This window comes from Halteromyces radiatus (genome assembly GCF_025201355.1).
Source record: "Halteromyces radiatus strain CBS 162.75 chromosome Unknown BX664scaffold_5, whole genome shotgun sequence".
NCBI classification, from domain to species: Eukaryota; Fungi; Mucoromycota; class Mucoromycetes; order Mucorales; family Cunninghamellaceae; genus Halteromyces; species Halteromyces radiatus.
Window position 1 is genome coordinate 752,005 of NW_026251691.1, and position 18,903 is coordinate 770,907.

The following is an 18,903-nucleotide window of genomic DNA, read 5'->3' on the forward strand; positions in this document are numbered from 1 at the left end:
ATAGGGAAGATAAAAAAAAAAAAAAAAAATTCAGTTATATATGCCTGTTTTTAGCAGGAAGGGGATCTATTGCTTTTAGGCTGGAAATAGCAATTACCCCAGTCTGTTGTGAACCAACAAAAGTTTCCTTGACATGGATTTAGGTACCCGATCCTTCTTTTCGAAAAAAAAAAATCATAAGGAAAGAAGGGATGTGCGGAGATGGATATACTCTAGGAAAGGAAAATCCAAACGGGGCAACCAAAAGGAGAGAGGGACAAAAAAAAAAAAAAAAAAAAAAAAAAAGGCTGGAATTTTGTTTCCTCCTAAAGGGAAACAATGAAGATGATAATATTTAAAAGTAAGCATCCAATAATAGAAAGGATAATACCATGTGCCCTTTGACAAAAAAAAAAAAAAAAAAAATAAAGTGTATCCATTATCGATGGGAAAATAATAATAAACAAACTGCACTTGATGATCTATCAGTGAATAGTCATTGTTTCATCTATGCTACCGAAAACGCCATACTTTTTTTCAAACTCCCATCAAGCCAACAAAAACATTAAGATCGTCCATAGATGCATAATATCATATCATATGAATGACCAAAAGGTTTTAATCAAATGAAAATTGGATACATAAGAACAATTTAACGCATGATTGTTTTTTCTTTGATGTTTCATTCTATATCATCCAAAGTTTTTTTTTTATTTGTTTATATGAAGAATTAAAAAAAAAATAATAATAATAAATATAATACTATATAAATTACCAACGAATTCTTGCAGGACAAGTACTTGAGTTTGTAAAAGAAGTAGGACCATAACTATGCATCATCGCACCACGATAAAGTTCCTTGACTACTTTACCTTGAAGAATAGTATCCTCTACGATTTGTTTGCAATGACCAGGATTGACGCGTCCATACCAAATACCACGTGTACCTTGATGGGTATAACAAATGATGTTGCCAGCAAACTTGTGACCGCCAACATGGCTCACCATCAATACCGTTGTACCTTTTTCTCCTTGTTCTTCAATATCGTGTTCCCGTAAGATATGATCAAATTCCCTTGCCAAGATAGGTGCCGTCACTCCACATCGTTTGTCCCGTCGTCGATGTGAACAAATTAAAATCATTGAAGCTGAAGGATTCATATATGCTTGCCATGATCCACGTAGTTGCATACATATCTTAGACAGTTGAACTGGTTGAAGTGGTAATGGTTGATCCAAAAATGTCGCATAAAACTCTGTTGCATCCTCTGGTGTCACATTACTGATTAAAATATTTTCTGGTAAAAGTAAAACGTCATGTCCTTTTGTCGAATAGGTATTGGTCATCGAAGTGTTGGTAATAAAAATACGTCCATTAGGTTGATTGTTAGTGTATTGTGGATCAGCATTGATGACTTTATGTAATTGAGCTGCTAATGTCGCTGTGTCTTCTTCAATCTTTTCAGCCCAATCTGTTACCCCTGTAGCGATCATAACGTGACGTCCGTATGGTTTCATAGATCCCAATAGTTCTGTCTCGGTATCAATATCCAAATAACTAGGATAACTTGGATGGTCATAACAATCTTGTGTACAATCGTTGCAGTCAACAAGTTCCGTGGTAGGTGGAATTTGATCAATATCTATTGAAGGTTCTGAGGGTGTGTCCGATATCACTACTGAACCAATGCGTCTTAATAATGAAGACATGATTGTATATAGGATGTTAGTACAATGTCAGAAGAAGAAGGAAAAAAAAAAAGAAAAACGAAAAAAGAAAAAAAGAAAAATCTCAAAAAGTATTCCGAATATAATTTTATTAGGTCGCGGATTAAAAGGTTATAAAAGTTGTGAGTTGTGCCAATCAATGAAAAAAAAAAAAAAGAAAAAGAAAAAAGATAAAAAGAATAAGAAGAAATAGTAGAAAACTATCTTTTTTTTTTAATCAGATTTCGAAATAGTTGGATACACGTGTCCAACTTAAACATTCTATTTGTGGGTTTCCCCATCTGATAAAAAAATAAAAAAATTAATTTTTTTTTCTCACCTATAATATCATCCACACGTTGAACGTTACTCATTGATAATTGAATAAATAACGCAAGATGATATTCCTTTATTCAACAAATGCTGTCCAATCTCTCTCTCTCTCTCTATCTATCATATATAACTAAAATGGTAGCTTTGATATCATCCATCAGCGGAGTTGAAATCATCCTATTCTATTCTGTCTTCTTTTTTTTTTTTTTCCTTTCTTTCCCTTCATTCTATCCAACTATTATTATTATTATTATTAGGAACCTAATGGAAACACTGAATGATGACAAGTTGGCCTATCTTGGTGACTATAAGGATAGTAAGTAAAAAGGTGAACTGACATAAAGGGAAGATCACGTTAATTTATCATTCATATTCTTTTTTTTTTCTCTATTTTTCATAATGATATAGCCATAGATGTCTTACCCATGGAATTACAACGTAACTTTACTCTTATTCGACAATTAGACGATAGTGCTCAAGGTAAGCTGATTTTTTTTTTAAAAAAAAAAAGGATGAACATTCAAGATATTATCTTTTATTATTATTATTCATGGGTTAGATCTTATGGGAAAAGTGGCACATGAATCTATAGCACTTTGTCAAAGTCAAGTCATTGTCCCTGAAATTGAAAGGAAAAGAAGGTTAATTGAAATTGGCAATCTGTTAAATGAAAGTGTGAAACGTGGTGAAGAAAAATTTGCTTTAGCCAAGTCTACTTATGATGCGGTAAGTACAAAAGAATAAGGAAAGAACAGAAGAAAAAAAACCTAATGAGAGTTATGATAGGTTGATCGTCATTGCTCAAGGCTAGATAACGATTTACAAAAATTTGAAGATGAACAATGGATTGGACCAAGTCGAATGGGTAGAACGCGTTCCAACTCATTACAGCAACAAGATACTAATGTTAGTCCAACCACAACAACTCGAAAACTAACTTCTACAAGACCCAGAAAAATAAAAAGTAAGTATAAAATATCATGTGATGGTTCTTATTTATCAGATTCTTTTTTTTTTTTGGCTCACTTGAATGATCCGGAAAAAAAAAAAAAAGAAAGATATTCATGATCTGATTTGTCACACTTGAATGTTGTACTAAAAATGATAACTTTTCTTTTTTTAGGTACTAGAACTGGACATAAGAGAAAACAAGAACTGGATCAAGAACAAGGGGATTATTTATCAACCGAAGATGCTGTACAACATGCTCAAACGTAAGTTATTCTTCAAATAAGTTAAAAAAAAAAGACTTTGATATTCATTATTTTATGATAGTGCAATCAATCTTAGTGATCTACCTATCGATCCTAATGAACCAGTTTATTGTTATTGTCGAATGGTCTCCTATGGTGAAATGGTGGCATGTGATAATGATGAGGTAAAAAAAAAATGACATCATGTATATAATAATTAGATTGAACTTATCTTTTTTTTTATTAGTGTGATATCGAATGGTTCCATCTTGATTGTGTTGGTTTAAGGGCTCCTCCAAAAGGGAAATGGTATTGCAAGAATTGTGCCTCTGAAGTCAAGGGAAAGAAGAAACTTTAGATACCATAATTTATCATCTATCATTAGTATTATTATCGCCCACCCTCTTCATTCATTTGTACATATATATATATATTCTCTATTTATTTTTGATGCTAATAATAATAATAAAAAACGAACGATACCTTACTTTTTGTTAATGTATTTACCATTTCCAAAGTGTATATCTCTCCTTTATCATGGTTTATATTCAATGAATAAAATCAACCAATGGATCCAATTATAGGTATAATTTTATCAAGTTATTTATCTGGAGTAAGGAGTGTTTTAAAAAAAAAAAAAAAAAAAAAAAAAAAAAAAAGGAAACAAGTGTATGCATGCATATGTGTGTAATTGTATTTGGGATCATGATGAACAATTATTTCTCTACATGAGTAATGCATTGTAACAAAAAAAAGTCTATTTTGAAAAGATCTCTTTCTTTTATTATTTACACATATCTATTTTGGTTTTTATCATCATGTCTTGTCAATTGAAGATCCAACTATATTATATATGTGTGCTAATAAATTCATTTTTATTTACTAAAAGCATGAAAGAAAAATGGCATTGGCACTCTGTTAGCGCCACGCTTGCTTGGAAACACTGAGTTATTTTTTTTTTTTATCATTAACTGGATAATAGATGACGAATGATGATGATCCAGGGATAATGAGAATTAAGGGATGACGATGGAGAAGTCGAGGAGAGTGGTGCTAGTTTCGACGTCTTTCAGTACCTTTCTCTTCCAATCACTTTAAACCTGCCTTATATCTATTGTTACCATCTAACGTTCATGCGACAACCAAGTATACACGTAACAGGATTAACTGAATTGAATACACTGAACAATAGGTCCAGGTGAGGACGCCCTTTATGGATAGCTAGTCCATAACCATATAATCTCATACCGTCCCATATCACCAATGAAACCAATCTACAACAATTATTAAAAAAAAAAAAAAAAAAATAGCCTTGTCGAGTTCCCCATCTTCAGATCATTTATTTTTTTCCTATAAAATAGGTAAAAAAAAAAAAAAAAAAAAAAAAAAAAAAAAAAAAAGGTAAAACGAATACAAGAAGAATCTACACGAAGAATAAATCATAGACTAAAAAAAAAATATGATTCACTAAACTAGTTAGGTCGATCAAATGGTAAATCATCATCATCATCATCCTCCAGTTTGGCCCGCTTCCGTTGTCCATCCTCATTGCTTTCCTTTTCCGCCAATCGTTTCTTGTACCTAAATAACAACCGTCAGTTACCATCCTTCATCATAAAAAGAAAAACTTACAATGCAGACTCTGGGTTCTTGGCTGGATTTTTACAAGAGCGTAAACGAGCATCGATTTCTGTTGCCACACTAAGAGGAACTGGAGCATTTTCAATCAAAGTTTCATCTATAAGAATGGTCATGGTGTATAATGTATCTGCGAGTTCTTTATCCAATCGTTGTTCCAAGTATCTAATAACCAAAGAGAGATCAATCCATCAAACTCCTCTCTTTATATTATTTTATTTTTTTTTTACCTTTTCACTCTTAAATCAAATCCATTATGTTGACCAGCAATGATGAAAGCCGCAATGGCCAATTGTGAAGGTTGATAGATCAAAGGTAAATCAGTCAATAACATCTTTTTGATGACCCCACCAACTTGATTATAAGTAGCTTGTAAGAGTTCTAGATCTATCGGATCACCTGTATGCTGAATGTCCAAGTAATAACCATATGCTGCTCGATAAGGATGATGTACCATATATTCAAATTGTAATCCTTGAGATACAGTGAATTCCAAAGAAAGTACCATATCAGTATTTGGTAATTGTAGATTTTTACCAAAATCACTAATAGAGATCCGTTCACTTTCCGATTTGGTAGCCATGAATAAACAGGTAAATCTAATACAAAAAGAACAATAGGTTAAGTAAAGTTTTTCGTTCTTCTACTCGTATGTTATTTTTACAGTATATCCTTCGGATGGTAATCCATCATGGTATTGCGTAAAAAGAAACGTTTCATATATCAGTGCCGTTGCCTGTCAATACAATTAAAAATAAAAAAAAAAAAAAAAAAAGAGAGAAGAAATATATATTAGTTCATTTTAGTATCACCCAAATAAACTTATCTTACCATCACCATATCAGATAATTTCAAATGAGGACAAATCACTTGGATTTGTTCTTCATAATATCGACATAGTTTAACCTGTTCATCGGCTGTAATGAAAACTGGTTCTTTTTCTTCTGAGGTTGTTTTACTTGCTGCCTAGAAATAAAAACAAAATAGTTTATAAGCTATCCTTATTTTGATCTAAATACTCTATCTAACAAGATTGACATACGTCTTTTCTTTTTTTTTTTTTTAATCGTCTTACTTTATCCTCTTCTATGTTTTTGCGCACACGTTGTATAGCTGCTTCATTGCAAGATTGTCGTATTTCCCATAACTGTGAAGGACTGAATCGCCAATGTCGGTATTGTGAGGATTCTTCATATAAAGCTGGTTTGTTATCCATGACTTCAAAAAACAAAAAAAAAAAGGAATGTATGTGAGTATATGTACAAAAGTGGAGAATAGATTGAAATAAGCAAGAAGGGGGGGGAGAGAAAGCGAAAAAAAAAAAAATCACCCGCTAGGTAAGAAAATTCATTCACCCACAACTTGTAGACCAAATATAGAAATGGCTTGGTTCGACCACAAAAGATGAATTTTTGTTGCTGAACTTAACGAAATTTAGATGAAGGAGAGGCTTGTAAGCCGTTGAATTGGGAAATACTTTTTTCCATTGAAACAGAGCTTCGCTTCTTATTTAAAAACATTCCACAACATCTTTTTGAAGATCAAGGGATTTTGTAGTCTCATCAATCGTTGAGTCCGAACGGTATTCCCACATGATCCAGTTTGGAATTTAGAATTGATACAAATCAAATACACTTTATTTTACAAAAAAAAAAAAAATACTAAACATATTCAAAAAAAAGGTTTTCTTTATTGTTTGTTTGTTTGCTTGTTTGTTGTTCTTTTTTTTTCTAATAAACTAGTCGAGAGATAACAAAAAAAAAAACATGGCAGCTAGCTAAAGATATAAATGTATATGTAAATATATAAATAAAAAAAAAGGGCAAAAAAAAAAGTGTACATAATTCAAATATCATAGAAGCATATAGTAATAGTCCTAAAGGAAAATAATAACTAAAAGAAAAAAAAAAGAATCATACAGAAAAGAAAAGGTGATATAGAAAAAAAAAAATCAATAAAACGCAGCAGCATTGGATTCTGATGTACTAGGCACACTATTTGGATGATCATTTGGACGAATCATGGGCAAAGGAGAATTGTTGTAAGCAGACGTAGATAATGATCGTTCGTATAATCCCCGTTCTTCTTTCACCGATGGACAAAAATCAGTAAACACAGAGGATGGTCTTTGTTCTTGATGATCCGTTCTTGAAGTAATAATTAAATGATGAGGGTGTTGTGGTGTCGTAGAAACAGTACCATTATTATCCAGAGTAAATGACATATCATTAGGTGAAGAGAAGGAAGGAGCCGACAGAGTATAAGGAGAAAAGGAGCCTTGCATGTTATAATTCAAATTGGTGAGAGCATAGGATTGTTGTTGCTGTTGTTGCTGTTGTTGTTGTTGTTGTTGTTGTTGTTGTTGTTGTTGTTGTTGTTGTTGTTGTTGTTGTTGTTGTTGTTGTTGTTGTTGTTGTTGTTGTTGTTGCTGTTGTTGTTGCTGTTGCTGTTGCTGTTGTTGTTGCTGTTGTTGTTGCTGTTGTTGTTGCTGTTGTTGTTGCTGCTGTTGTTGCTGCTGTTGTTGCTGTTGTTGTTGTTGCATCATGAATGAGGATGCGTCGTTGGGTGATGACATTGTAGACTGCTGTTGTTGTGGTGGTGAAGTCAATCGCGACTGTACATCCAAACGGAAAGGTTGCTGCCTAAAATGCATAGACGACGACGATGATGATGATGATGACGTAGGTGAAGCCAAGGAAAATAATCCATTGTTGCCAACAAAGGAGGAATTGGTGTGTGTAGGACTTTCCAGACCAGAAGAAGAATCACATGTTTGACGACTACTCTGAGAGGATTCTGATGATGCTCGTAAAGACTGTGTTCTCACAAACACGTTGAAGGCAGAAATAGAAATACATTGAGTTCCTTTTTGTTGTTGCGTAGTTGCTGGTAAAGGTGGTGGCTGTTGTTGATCCATAACCTGTTGTTTACTTAATCCATTTGCTTTTCGTTTCTTTGTCGGGGAGCCTTGTTGTTGATGATGATGATGTTGTTGATGTTGATCGTTCATATCATCAGGTAGATTACCAATAGAAAGTCGATGTGTTGTAGAAGTCAATTTGTCCGTTTCATTTTGAATAAGTTCAGGTTGAAAATCCACAAGAGAAGGAATAGCTTCAGGAGGTAATCGAGTAAGCTGGCAAAAGTTTTCAAACATGCGATGTAGATCCCCTTCCACACATTGCGACCATTCTTCATTGGCAGCCACGACAGCACAAAGTTGAGCAGATAATAAAATAAGTCGACGTGTTCTTTCAATAGTATTTCGTTGACGAATGCGTTTTCGTTCTTCTGTTAGTCGGTTGTAAAATCGTCGTTCATTCCAAGAGATGTGAGGAAAACGTTGCTTGACAGTATCACGAATTTCATGAGTTTGTAGACGTTGTTGTGCAAGATAAATAATCATATCATTGACTTCAGGAGGCCAAGCCTTGACCATTTCGTTGGGAGCCATCATTTCATGGTTATGTTCTGAAGCATTTGGATTCATTGATTTTCGAAATTCCCATTGTTCTTGGTCATTCTCAGAAAGAACAACACGCCAACGGCAATCACATCTTTTCGAGGGTCGTTTTCGTTGAGGAGTTGGTTTTGGATTACGTTGAGAATCGGGTAATCCTTCACGTGAGCAATAAACATATATATTCTAATAAAACAAAGAAAAAAAAAAAAGAAAGAAAAAAAAAAAGAAAGAAAAAAAAAAAAAAAAAAAAAAAAAAAAGAGAAAGAATGAGAAAGAAAAAGAAAAAAAAAAGACGGGCATTTAAATAGTTGAAAAAATGATCATTTACCCTATTAGCACTTGCTTCTTGTTTAACAGTAAATCCAAAATCAGCGCATACATTTCGACAATGTTCAATAGCAGATACAGTATCTGGAAAGGATATCTTTAATAAACGGTCATAAAGTGGTGCCATCTAATAAACATCATAGTTTAAGTTTCCTTTTCTAGTAGTTGTCGTTCTTTTAACTCTTACCGACACGCGAGTCAAACGTTTTTGTTCATTAGAAAAAGGGTCTTCGGGTGAAGTCATGAATAAGATTGATGTTACTTCTCTATTGTATGATGATCAAGTAGTACAAGTAATAGGTTGTGTACATTCAAATTAAAAAAAAAAACACAGGGAACGTAAAGATGATCAATAATCTTTTTTTTTAAAAAAAAAAAAAAAAAAAGAAAGAAAGAAAGAAAGAAAGAAAAAGAAAAAAAAGGAAAAGAAAAGGAAAAAAAAAGAAAATTGAAAGAAGGAAATTATAATCTGTATATTTATATATATATATATATTTAGTATTAAAAAAAAAAAGGAAAATGAAAAAAAAAAAAACGAAATGAAAAAAAAAGAAAGAGGTTAAACAAAGGAACAATGAAGAAAAATGCGCGGTTAAAAAACACCTCCGTCTTATTTGATCCGTCAGGGGAAATTACAATCACACATTTGGGAGGGAAACAATAATGAAAGAGGAGAAAAACTAACCCAAAAAAAAGGGGGGGAGGAGAAATAATGAGAGAAAAAAGAAGGTCAGTGTTTACTCTTAGTATAGTAGATTTACGATGTCATTGACAATAACAAAAAAAAAAAAAAAACACGATTTGGTTTGTTCGCACAGATTATATGCAAAGAAAAATAAAATAAAATAAAAGGAGTTGAATATATGGATTAAGGTAACAATGTGTGAACCAAGTGATATAAGGGAGGTTACAATTTCCCTAAAAAGATAAAGAAAAGGAGTCATTACAGCATTTTTTAAGGGGGTACAAGTCAATATTATAAAACTGATTTCTTTGTTTTTTTTTTTTTTTTTTTTTTTTTTTGACTTGGGGTTCATCAAGACATTTCATCCTATCATGATTCCTTTTTTAGTAATTGGAAAAAACAGTTATATGTATGTACGATCAGATCATAAAACTGACAAGTAATAAAATAAAGTAAAATAAAATAAAAATAATAAACAAGAGTCTTTTTTTTTTTCTTTTTCTTTTTTTAGGAGTTCTTTTATATTTATTTGTCGATCATCATTTATATAATATGAAGATGATAATGATTACATTGGATATTATCGCAACGTGGCTATAGTCTCAGATTATTTGACACTCTCCCATTTAATGAATGAGGGGAAACAACATGATCTCTTCTTTGTTGGAATGTCCTTTTCCTCTTATATGACAAAATCGATAAAATTGGCGCGAACGTCATTCCTCATATGGACCCTTTTCTTGTTTAAATCAATTCTCTTTTTAGATAAAACAAAATACTACTCTCCTTAAAAAGGAGACTGATATTCGAAAAAGATGAACCAACAAGTTTTCTGACAAACACTTATTCATCCCCTCCTTTTTTTTTTTTTTTTTTTTTTTAGCTTTCTCCCTGAATATAATTGTTAACGTCATATGATCTAGAAGAAAAGAATCATGCTTTTACATATTAGATGATGACGATAATATAGACAAACGCATGATTTCTCTTCATTTTGGCTCATAAGAATATTCTTTCCCCCCCAAACCCCCGATTCATATAATTCCTAAAACATGATCATGATTTTACACACGATCATCCACAAGTTCATATAATAAATAAACTTTTATTGATATCATAATATATAAACACTACCAGACGAGTCCATTCTATTCATGATTTATTAACTTGATTGCCTGTTGTTGCCCCTGATGTTGCCCCAAATACTGCTGTTGAAGTTAGAGAATTATTGATATATTTCTGTAACATTTGGTTTTCTGTCAATAAAGAATGATGATCCTTCGTGGCTGAATCTACTCGTGATATAAGTGCTAATATAATATATATATATTAGACATATATTCGACATATATATATTAGATACGTTTATTCAAGTGTATAATATATAACTTCATTCTTTTTTTTTTTTTTTTTTTTTTTTTTTACCTCTTAATTGACTTTGTAATTCAAGTACATTACTATATATACAAAATATATATATAAGAACTTTTTTTTTTATATTTAATATACTGTTTTCTTACTTTATTAATTCTTCACGATTAGCATTATCTGTTGTCATATCTAGTTCATCTTGTTGTTGAGACATGGTGGTAATAATTCATATGTGAGAGACGAAAAAAAAAAAAAAAATCATAACAAACACTTAACAATTGAAAAAGAAAAAGAGAGAAAAAGGTTACAAAAAAATCCGTAAGTAAGCTGACTTTGAAATCACATTTTTTTTTATTTTCACTTCCCCACTTTGCGATTTTTATAGCTTTTTCCTTGCCAATTCAATCATCATTAGCACTACATTCAAAAAAAAACATTGATTACCATCAAAAATTAAAAATATCACATTTTTGATATATAAAAAGTGAAAAATCAATGATGAGAGTGGGATTCGAACCCACGCCTCCGATAGAGATCACGGCCTTAACGTGACGCCTTAGACCAACTCGGCCATCTCACCATCACTGACCGTGCATTTGATTACTCCATTATGAACCTCATAGTAAATTTCAGCCAATCAGAAGCGAGTATTAGCGGATTGGTGTTACAGTGTCTCAATTCTGGTTGAAAATGATGCAATGTATGTAAGCGGGGTCCCAATTCCTGTTTTACGGTTTTCCTCTCCTTCTTTGGCTTATCTTTTTTTCTTTTTTTTTTTCTTTCTTTTTTTTTTTTTTTTTTTTTTTTTTTTTTATATTTTCTGGACTCGACTTTTACTTTCATATTTTTTATTTTTTGGAACATACTTTATTATTGTTTTTTTTATTTATTTTATCATAAATATATATTTGTTGAACTTCTTATTTTATTTCAATTGGTGGTTACATTCCGTCGTTTATTCTTTTTTTCTCATTTCAACCAGGATCCCCTCAGTATCCTAACATTTTTGGTGAAGAACCTGGTCACCACTACAACCTCAACGACTTCAATATTGTTTTCATAGTATTACAGTAACATGGATATCAACACTTTGAAATATTTAATTGATAAACCTGATCGCTTTTATGGTCAAGAAGGTTGAGAATCCTACTTTATGGTTACAAAACATGGACACATATATATCTATCACAAACAGGCTCTGAAGCAGCTTTAATGGCTTCTACTTTCATGAAGGGCAATACGGCCAGGTGATGGCAAGTGACTCGTGGAAAAATAAAAGAATGGGAAAACTTTAAGGTTGAATTTACTTCGCGTCTTCGGAAGAAAGTTGATGGAACAAGTTGGATGCCACTAGACAAGATAATTTAAGTGTCAAGGAAATACAATTGCAATTAGAAGAAACTATTTTTGAATCTTGAAGTTAATGATGAAAAGACCAAGAAGCGTTACTTTGTCAAAGCACTTAATTACAAACTAGCTTTTGAGGTTGATAAATGTAATCCTGGAACTTATCAAGATACTGTACTGGAAGCAAGACATTTGAAGATACTGTTTGATATATATAAGGAATGGGATGATTCATTGGAACACAAGGGTATACAAATGGAATCAGGTGCTTCAATTGTAATGTCAATATCAACAATATCAACAAAATCAACAGTATCATGATCAACAAACAAGTCAATTACATAATTATCAACGACCCCAGCATGTAATAATCATCACAGGAATTAATCATGTATATCATTCAAACTAATTAGATGTACCAACAAAAGGTAACTATTGTATTTAATATATATGATGATTAAAATTTTATTTCCTAATAGATATAAGATAGACATAAATTTTTCAAGTGTAGATAAAATAATCAACTTTTTTTTTTTTTTTTTTTTATTTTTATTTTTAAATAAATTAAGAAGAATCTCACTGATTTATCACTAGTCCCATATGTTTATTTTATGTTTATTTTATAATACCACTAAGTTATTTTCTTGTGACCCGACAAAAAAAAAATTAGTAAAACGATAAAAAAAAAAAAAGTACGGAAGTTGGATTTCATCATACCATATATGAGATCAATATTATCATAGTAGTTAAAATGTCATTGATCATTCAAAAATTATTCAAAAAATATATTTTTATTTGAGATATATCATGTGAAAAAAAAAGATATAATATAAACTAATATATACAACTATATAGAGTATTGTTGACTTTCTGATAAGGATAAAACTATAGCACGGACTTCTTCCATATCATCATTATCATTGATATCCAATACTTCATGTCGTGGTATATCGATATTGTTGTTAACTCCATCCATATCATTGATTGTATCATCTTCTTGCATCTGGATAGGTTGATCGATCGAGTTATTGTCGTTACTGAGCCGTATAGCCGTGATATCCGTATAACCTAATATTTCTGCATATTCACCATCCTTTTCTTGTACTTCTGGAAAAGTATATAATGGTAGCAAACAATTCTCCAAACCAATCATAACCAATTGAGGACAGTTCCGAATAAATCGCCGTACAGCTTGAGATGATATATTTTCACAACAAAGGAGATTGAGTACATGGATACAAGGTAAATAAGTAGCAATGGCGTCCAAACCGATATCCGTAAGATTGCATTTCAATATATGAAGACTGGTCAAGTGAGGATGTGTCTTGATAAAGGGTATAATGATATGATCGTTGATATCAGGGTTACCAGTGATTGCAAAATAAGTCAAATGAGGAAGTGCAATAGTATTGTTGTTGTAAAGTTGTTGAATAAATTTGGCATTTACTGTACGACAACATACAAGTTCCAAATGAGTCAGTCGATTAAGTTGTAAGATATCTAATGCTGTATCTTCCACAGTAAGCCATCTACATTCACTGAGATCCAAGTATTCCAAAGGACAATCGGCAAAAGGTAATAAAGTAATTGGTAAAAGACGATGACATGCCTTTAAAGCAAGTTCACGTAGACGACAACAACGTTGACCAAGATAATGCATAGAACGATGAGTGATATTGGCGTTACCAAGGTGAAGTTTTTTTAATTGTGGACATTGTTGTGATAGATGTTGTATACTTTTATCGGTAATGTGTTCGGCGTGCATAATAATCAATTCTTCCAAAAAAATACTACGATCAATAAAATAGATGAGAGTATCGTCCATAATAGCTTCTTCAAACTGGAGTTTTCGAATATAATGACCAAGAGAATAACGTGCTAGAGAAAGACTTTTTGTAAGACGAACTGCAGAAGGGTCGTCATCTACTTTTGGAGAACGCCATAAAACTGGAATAGTTGCTGTATAGAAACGCTTGTTGACAAGAGCACAATGATAAAGATCATTATGATTGATATTATCTACAACTAAAGATAATATTTCTACCGGTAAATGATCTAGAAGAATCATAAAAAGAGTGAAAAAAAAAAAAAAGTAAGGGAAAAAAAAAAAAGAAAAGAGGACAAAAGGAAAAAAGATACTTTTTTTAAACTATTGTTTATCTCACTCATTTGAAGTCCGCATGTCATGATCATTATCAATACTAAAAAAACCCTTTTTATTTATTTATTTACTATTCTTTTTTTTTTTTTTAAAAAAAACAATAACTATCATAAAGAAACTAATTCTTTTTTTTTTTTTTTTTTTTTTTTTTTTTAGACAGAATGATAGATTTATTCGATAGGGATACGAATAGTTGATTTATCAGATTTTGGAATAGTGACAATAAGAATACCATCCTTATAACTTGCTTTGATGGCATCACCATTAATCGAATGTGGGAAAGTAAATGATCTCGAGAAAGAACCAGTGACTCTTTCAGATTTCCACCAATAAGGAGAACCTTGTGAAGCTACAACATCAGTAGCTTGATTTCTTGTAGAGACAGCAGTTTCATCAGTTTCTTCAGTTGGAGTAGCTTCACCTTCTGTACCAATACGACGATCAGTACTTACAGTTTCTTGTTTTCCACCAATCACCAATGTATGATCATCAGGTAATTGAAGTTCAATATCTTGCTTTTTAAACCCAGGGATTTCGGCATGAAGTTCATAACCAGTAGTAGTTTCAATGATATCCGTAGGTGGATATCTTCCAGTCAAAGCTCGTCGAGATACATTAGTTAAAGGTTCATCAAGTAAAGAAAAGGCACGATGCATATCGCGAAAGACTTGACTAAGTAATGGTTGAGAGAAAGACATGATTAAATTATTTTTTTTATTTTAAAAATTTAATTTTCGTTCTGTTAATGAATAGAAGCGAATCTTTCTTTTATACTTTTTTCAATTGGCAATGTGATCATTTAGGAATCTTCTAGTAAATAAAAAAACAGAGAAACATTGTTTCTTTAATGCGTGAAGAAGCTTCTTGATGATTCTACATGGTTTTGAATCTTTCATCGGCGATTTAAGTTTTTCATGCGATTAACATATCAATGAAGTCATATGTATAAAGTAGGATGTTTTTTTTTCCGATGAAGCAATCTCTCTCCCTTATTAAAAAACAAATAAAATAATATTATTGTTTGAAGATGAAAACACTATTATAGAGTTTCAAACTGATCAATTTCTGTGTGACTTTAAATTTCCATTTCTGTAAAAAAGATAAACCTGGAGAAAGTCAGTCTCTCTTCTTTTTTTCTTTTTCGTTTCCCTTTCCCTTTTCCCTCTTCTTCTTCTTCTTTCTTATTTGTATATTTATTATATATTATATTATTTTCCTTATTTATCTTATGCTGTATACATTTTGTAGTCATGTCTCAAAATTCATATGAATCTTATTCAAATGTGTTCTTGGTAATAAATTACTATTTTTTTTTTTGTTTTTGTTTTCATCTTTACTTTTTTTGTTTTAATACTATTAATAATGAATTGACTCTCTAGACAGCTCACCCTAAAGATGGTCTATATTTGGTTCAAGAAAAGCAACGACAAGGAAACATACTTGACGATGAATTAGCTCAATACTTCAAAGAAAGGTATATAAATAATATGATGTTTATATGAAATACAAAATGTTGAATTATATTCCTTTTTTTTTTTTTTAAAAAAAAAATAAATAAATAAATTCAAGAGCTTTGATAGAAGATCAGTATGCTAAAAGTTTGGTCAAAGCTTCCAAAAGAATATATGTCATGGATAACAGTGCATTAGGGTAATAAGTAAAGAACAGGGAAGAAGAAAAAAAAAAAAAACCAATATATATTACAAAATAGATTGGTGATACGATTTTTTTTTTAAAAATATTTTTAGTGGATTGGCTCCTATATGGGAACTACTCTTGGATGAATTGACCGAAATATCTACTGCTCATGGAATACTTTCCTACAAGATCATGGAAGAAATAGAGAAACCATTAAAAATACCTGCTGCTACTAATGATATTGACAAGATCAAATCGGTAAATCTTTTATAAAAAAAAAAAAGGTATACTCTTGTATGTATTAATCACTTTCTTTTACATATATATATATATATATATATAATAGTTAGAACCTACTTTTCAACAATTAGCCAAGGATTATGAAGCAGGAATCAAGGTATGAGAATCTTAACAAAAATCAGTCATGTAACATCCTTTCTTTGTATAGCAAAAGAAGTCTGGGAAATCATCTTTATTCAAATCAGGGCCAAAACTACAATCTGAAAATATTTTATCTAAATGGAAAACAGAAGGTTCTTCTTTTCTTCAGGTATATACCAGGAAAAAAAAAAAAAGAAAGAGAAATACTTTCTAAACCAGTTCACTCTTTATTTAGCTTTATGAAAATGTAGAACGTGCAAGATTACAACGGTTAAAATCTATGTTGGAAAATTTTGAACAATTTCGTAAAGATCAGTTACTAAAGTCCAAAGAGGTAAAGAATACAATAAAAGTATATAATCTTATTTATATTTGTAAATTTATAGATTGCCGATAGAACTTTGACTGCCGCCTCTTTATTCGATGTGGAAAATGATATTCGACTCTTTTGCAAATCTAAAAGCTCTCATTTGACATCTTTACCACCTACCGCTACTGTATACAAGAACAACTCTGGTAATGAATCAGCCATTAATCCTTCTCCGCCATCTATGCCAACCTCAAATGATCTTCCTAGAAAAACTACAGAGAAGAAACGTATGAATATATATTAGTTCATATTTTTTTGATTGTAAACTGCTGAATCTTACCTCATTATTTTATTTTATATGTTAGAACGCTCAAGATTCTCCCTGCTAAGGAAATCAAGGAAACCATCTTCATCTCCAAAAAAGTAAATATCCTGACTCACATACTTTTATCCATTATACATCGATTCACATATATATATATATATTTGTCTTTTTTTTCAAATGATAGGGACGATCAACGTATATCAGCCATCTCGGAAACTGCTGAACAAGAGGATCGATCACACGAAAATGAACATAATATTGTATCAGATTCATTATCGACGTCTCCAGCTGACCTATCGACTGAACAACAAGACAAATTTATCCATACAACTCCGGCTCCACCATCTGCATCTGATAGTATGACGCATATGAAAAACACAACAAATCAGATAATTGACAAAGTAAGATTTTGATTTAGAGTACGATCGAATTGGAGAGATTAACTTTATTTTTTTTTAAAGGCAAAGATACCACCTGTAGATTCTGAAGGTTACTCCATACCTTTTCCCGATAGCTTTGGGCATACAATCACGAATACCGGTGTCATACCATTAGAAGAACAGTCCAATCCTGGTTCTCTGTAAGAAAAAAAAAAAAAAAAAAAAAAGAAAAGAAAAGAAAAGAAAAGGACCAGAAAGAAATGATTGATTTTTTTTTTTCGTTTGCTAGTGCAATATCTGGGTCTCAAAAACTCAAGTTTGATATCAAGGACAAATCAGTTCTCAGTCATGGCACCAAGACAGAACAAGAAAATGCGACATTATCAAGGGTTTCTTCTTTGCTTCGAGAGGTAAATGTATACAATTTTGATTCAGGAGGCTAAAGGATTGGTTTTATTTCAATAGTCAACACCCACTATCTCTCAAAAACGACGTGGTCGTAGACAGTAAATTAAAAAGAAACAATGATGATATGTGTGTATTTTGCTCATATTTATTTTTCTTTTATAGAAATATGCGAATTCAGTCTAGTTATATGGAAAGTGGACCACCATCACCTTTATCATCTATCAATGAAAATACTGCCATTCGTGGAGGTGTCAACGTAGGATCCACCATATCAAACACAAGTGATTCAACAAACAACCCATTCCGACAATTAACGCCCACAAGCGAACATACGAACATGTCATCTATCTCTCCAAGTCCTTCATCTTCTCATGATATGATACCTTTGCCACTCTCGACAAAAATATCAGCATCTCAAAGTCATCAACCTACTTTTCATGTATCGATAGTGGAAACTGTGAATATGTTACCTGGACAGACAAAAGCAAATATCATGGGACAAATCAAAATGGTATATGAAGGACCTTCTTTATCTCACGACCAACCGTTTATAATACGTATCAACAATATACAGGACGTCCAACCTGCAAACGAGTCTATTCAACCTGTTATCAACACTCACGACACATTTATACTTCCCATATCTATATTTGAAGATGTTCCTTACGGTATTTTTATTCCACTATTCAACTATCAGCAAGAGCGTAGTGCGGAAGAAGTGTTACCAATGATATTGGAGCCAGCATGGAGGATATCGAACGACAGCGTCATGTTGATGGTCAAGTACAAGGTAACGGATCAAATGGCCATCATAGCTCAACAAGGAGGGAGAGTGATGGTGTTAGTTAATCTGTCCCAATCGAATATCATGAAAGCACAAAGCACACCCGAAGGCATATGGAATCAACAACAGCAATCTTTTACTTGGAAGCATTCGGAAATCATGCAACACGATCTGATCGCTAGTGGAAATCAACAACCTCGTCGATTACTTGCCAAATTTACAACAAGCAATGACAACGCTCGCATGGAAACACCCACGATCTCTTTGAAATATTATTGTCATGATCTCCTTGTCAGTGACATTGAATTGGCTTCTTGGATTCAGCAGGATGGAAATGATAATAACAAGATCGATATACTGATGGAGCAACGGATGGTCAAATCAGGAAGTATTTTATTGGCATGATCCTTTTTTATTATTATTATTATTATTATTATTATTATTATTATTATTATTATTATTATTATTATATT

At 31.8% G+C, this 18,903-nt stretch overlaps 8 protein-coding genes and 1 non-coding gene across 9 annotated transcripts; 2 read left to right on the top strand and 7 right to left on the bottom strand.

The window, feature by feature from the left end:
- Positions 1-675: 675 nt before the first annotated feature.
- BX664DRAFT_335389 (Sucrase/ferredoxin-like-domain-containing protein) lies at positions 676-1,778 on the bottom strand. The gene has a single exon (XM_051545889.1). The coding sequence runs from the start codon at positions 1,687-1,689 to the stop codon at positions 751-753; it is 939 nt and encodes a 312-aa protein (XP_051398933.1). The 5' UTR covers positions 1,690-1,778; the 3' UTR covers positions 676-750.
- Positions 1,779-2,215: 437 nt separating this feature from the next.
- BX664DRAFT_335391 (uncharacterized protein) lies at positions 2,216-3,701 on the top strand. The gene is made up of 7 exons (XM_051545890.1): positions 2,216-2,335; positions 2,428-2,499; positions 2,579-2,745; positions 2,806-2,983; positions 3,143-3,233; positions 3,295-3,397; positions 3,460-3,701. The coding sequence occupies exons 1-7, from the start codon at positions 2,284-2,286 to the stop codon at positions 3,568-3,570; spliced, it is 774 nt and encodes a 257-aa protein (XP_051398934.1). The 5' UTR covers positions 2,216-2,283; the 3' UTR covers positions 3,571-3,701.
- Positions 3,702-4,608: 907 nt separating this feature from the next.
- BX664DRAFT_335394 (uncharacterized protein) lies at positions 4,609-6,141 on the bottom strand. Its single transcript, XM_051545891.1, has 5 exons — positions 5,926-6,141; positions 5,682-5,816; positions 5,515-5,522; positions 5,081-5,449; positions 4,609-5,015 (listed from the first exon to the last, which is right to left on the bottom strand). The coding sequence occupies exons 1-5, from the start codon at positions 6,064-6,066 to the stop codon at positions 4,841-4,843; spliced, it is 828 nt and encodes a 275-aa protein (XP_051398935.1). The 5' UTR covers positions 6,067-6,141; the 3' UTR covers positions 4,609-4,840.
- A 451-nt stretch (positions 6,142-6,592) lies between these two features.
- On the bottom strand, positions 6,593-9,007 carry BX664DRAFT_386711 (uncharacterized protein). The gene is made up of 3 exons (XM_051549343.1): positions 8,828-9,007; positions 8,642-8,767; positions 6,593-8,496 (listed from the first exon to the last, which is right to left on the bottom strand). The coding sequence occupies exons 1-3, from the start codon at positions 8,882-8,884 to the stop codon at positions 6,802-6,804; spliced, it is 1,878 nt and encodes a 625-aa protein (XP_051398936.1). The 5' UTR covers positions 8,885-9,007; the 3' UTR covers positions 6,593-6,801.
- Positions 9,008-10,410: 1,403 nt separating this feature from the next.
- BX664DRAFT_335398 (uncharacterized protein) lies at positions 10,411-10,956 on the bottom strand. The gene is made up of 3 exons (XM_051545892.1): positions 10,846-10,956; positions 10,751-10,782; positions 10,411-10,635 (listed from the first exon to the last, which is right to left on the bottom strand). Exons 1-3 carry the CDS (start codon positions 10,908-10,910, stop codon positions 10,478-10,480), a joined length of 255 nt encoding a protein of 84 aa, XP_051398937.1. The 5' UTR covers positions 10,911-10,956; the 3' UTR covers positions 10,411-10,477.
- Positions 10,957-11,192: 236 nt separating this feature from the next.
- On the bottom strand, positions 11,193-11,276 carry BX664DRAFT_t89. Its single transcript has one exon. It is a non-coding gene; the product is annotated as a tRNA-Leu (tRNA).
- A 1,539-nt stretch (positions 11,277-12,815) lies between these two features.
- BX664DRAFT_335401 (uncharacterized protein) lies at positions 12,816-14,134 on the bottom strand. Its single transcript, XM_051545893.1, has one exon. The coding sequence runs from the start codon at positions 14,109-14,111 to the stop codon at positions 12,891-12,893; it is 1,221 nt and encodes a 406-aa protein (XP_051398938.1). The 5' UTR covers positions 14,112-14,134; the 3' UTR covers positions 12,816-12,890.
- A 203-nt stretch (positions 14,135-14,337) lies between these two features.
- On the bottom strand, positions 14,338-14,920 carry BX664DRAFT_335402 (HSP20-like chaperone). The gene has a single exon (XM_051545894.1). The coding sequence runs from the start codon at positions 14,900-14,902 to the stop codon at positions 14,375-14,377; it is 528 nt and encodes a 175-aa protein (XP_051398939.1). The 5' UTR covers positions 14,903-14,920; the 3' UTR covers positions 14,338-14,374.
- A 433-nt stretch (positions 14,921-15,353) lies between these two features.
- Positions 15,354-18,900, top strand: BX664DRAFT_335411 (uncharacterized protein). The gene is made up of 14 exons (XM_051545895.1): positions 15,354-15,496; positions 15,584-15,678; positions 15,774-15,854; positions 15,953-16,100; positions 16,189-16,239; positions 16,291-16,392; positions 16,459-16,557; positions 16,610-16,820; positions 16,899-16,956; positions 17,043-17,259; positions 17,320-17,438; positions 17,528-17,648; positions 17,704-17,744; positions 17,809-18,900. The coding sequence occupies exons 1-14, from the start codon at positions 15,455-15,457 to the stop codon at positions 18,833-18,835; spliced, it is 2,412 nt and encodes an 803-aa protein (XP_051398940.1). The 5' UTR covers positions 15,354-15,454; the 3' UTR covers positions 18,836-18,900.
- The last annotated feature ends 3 nt before the right edge of the window (positions 18,901-18,903 follow it).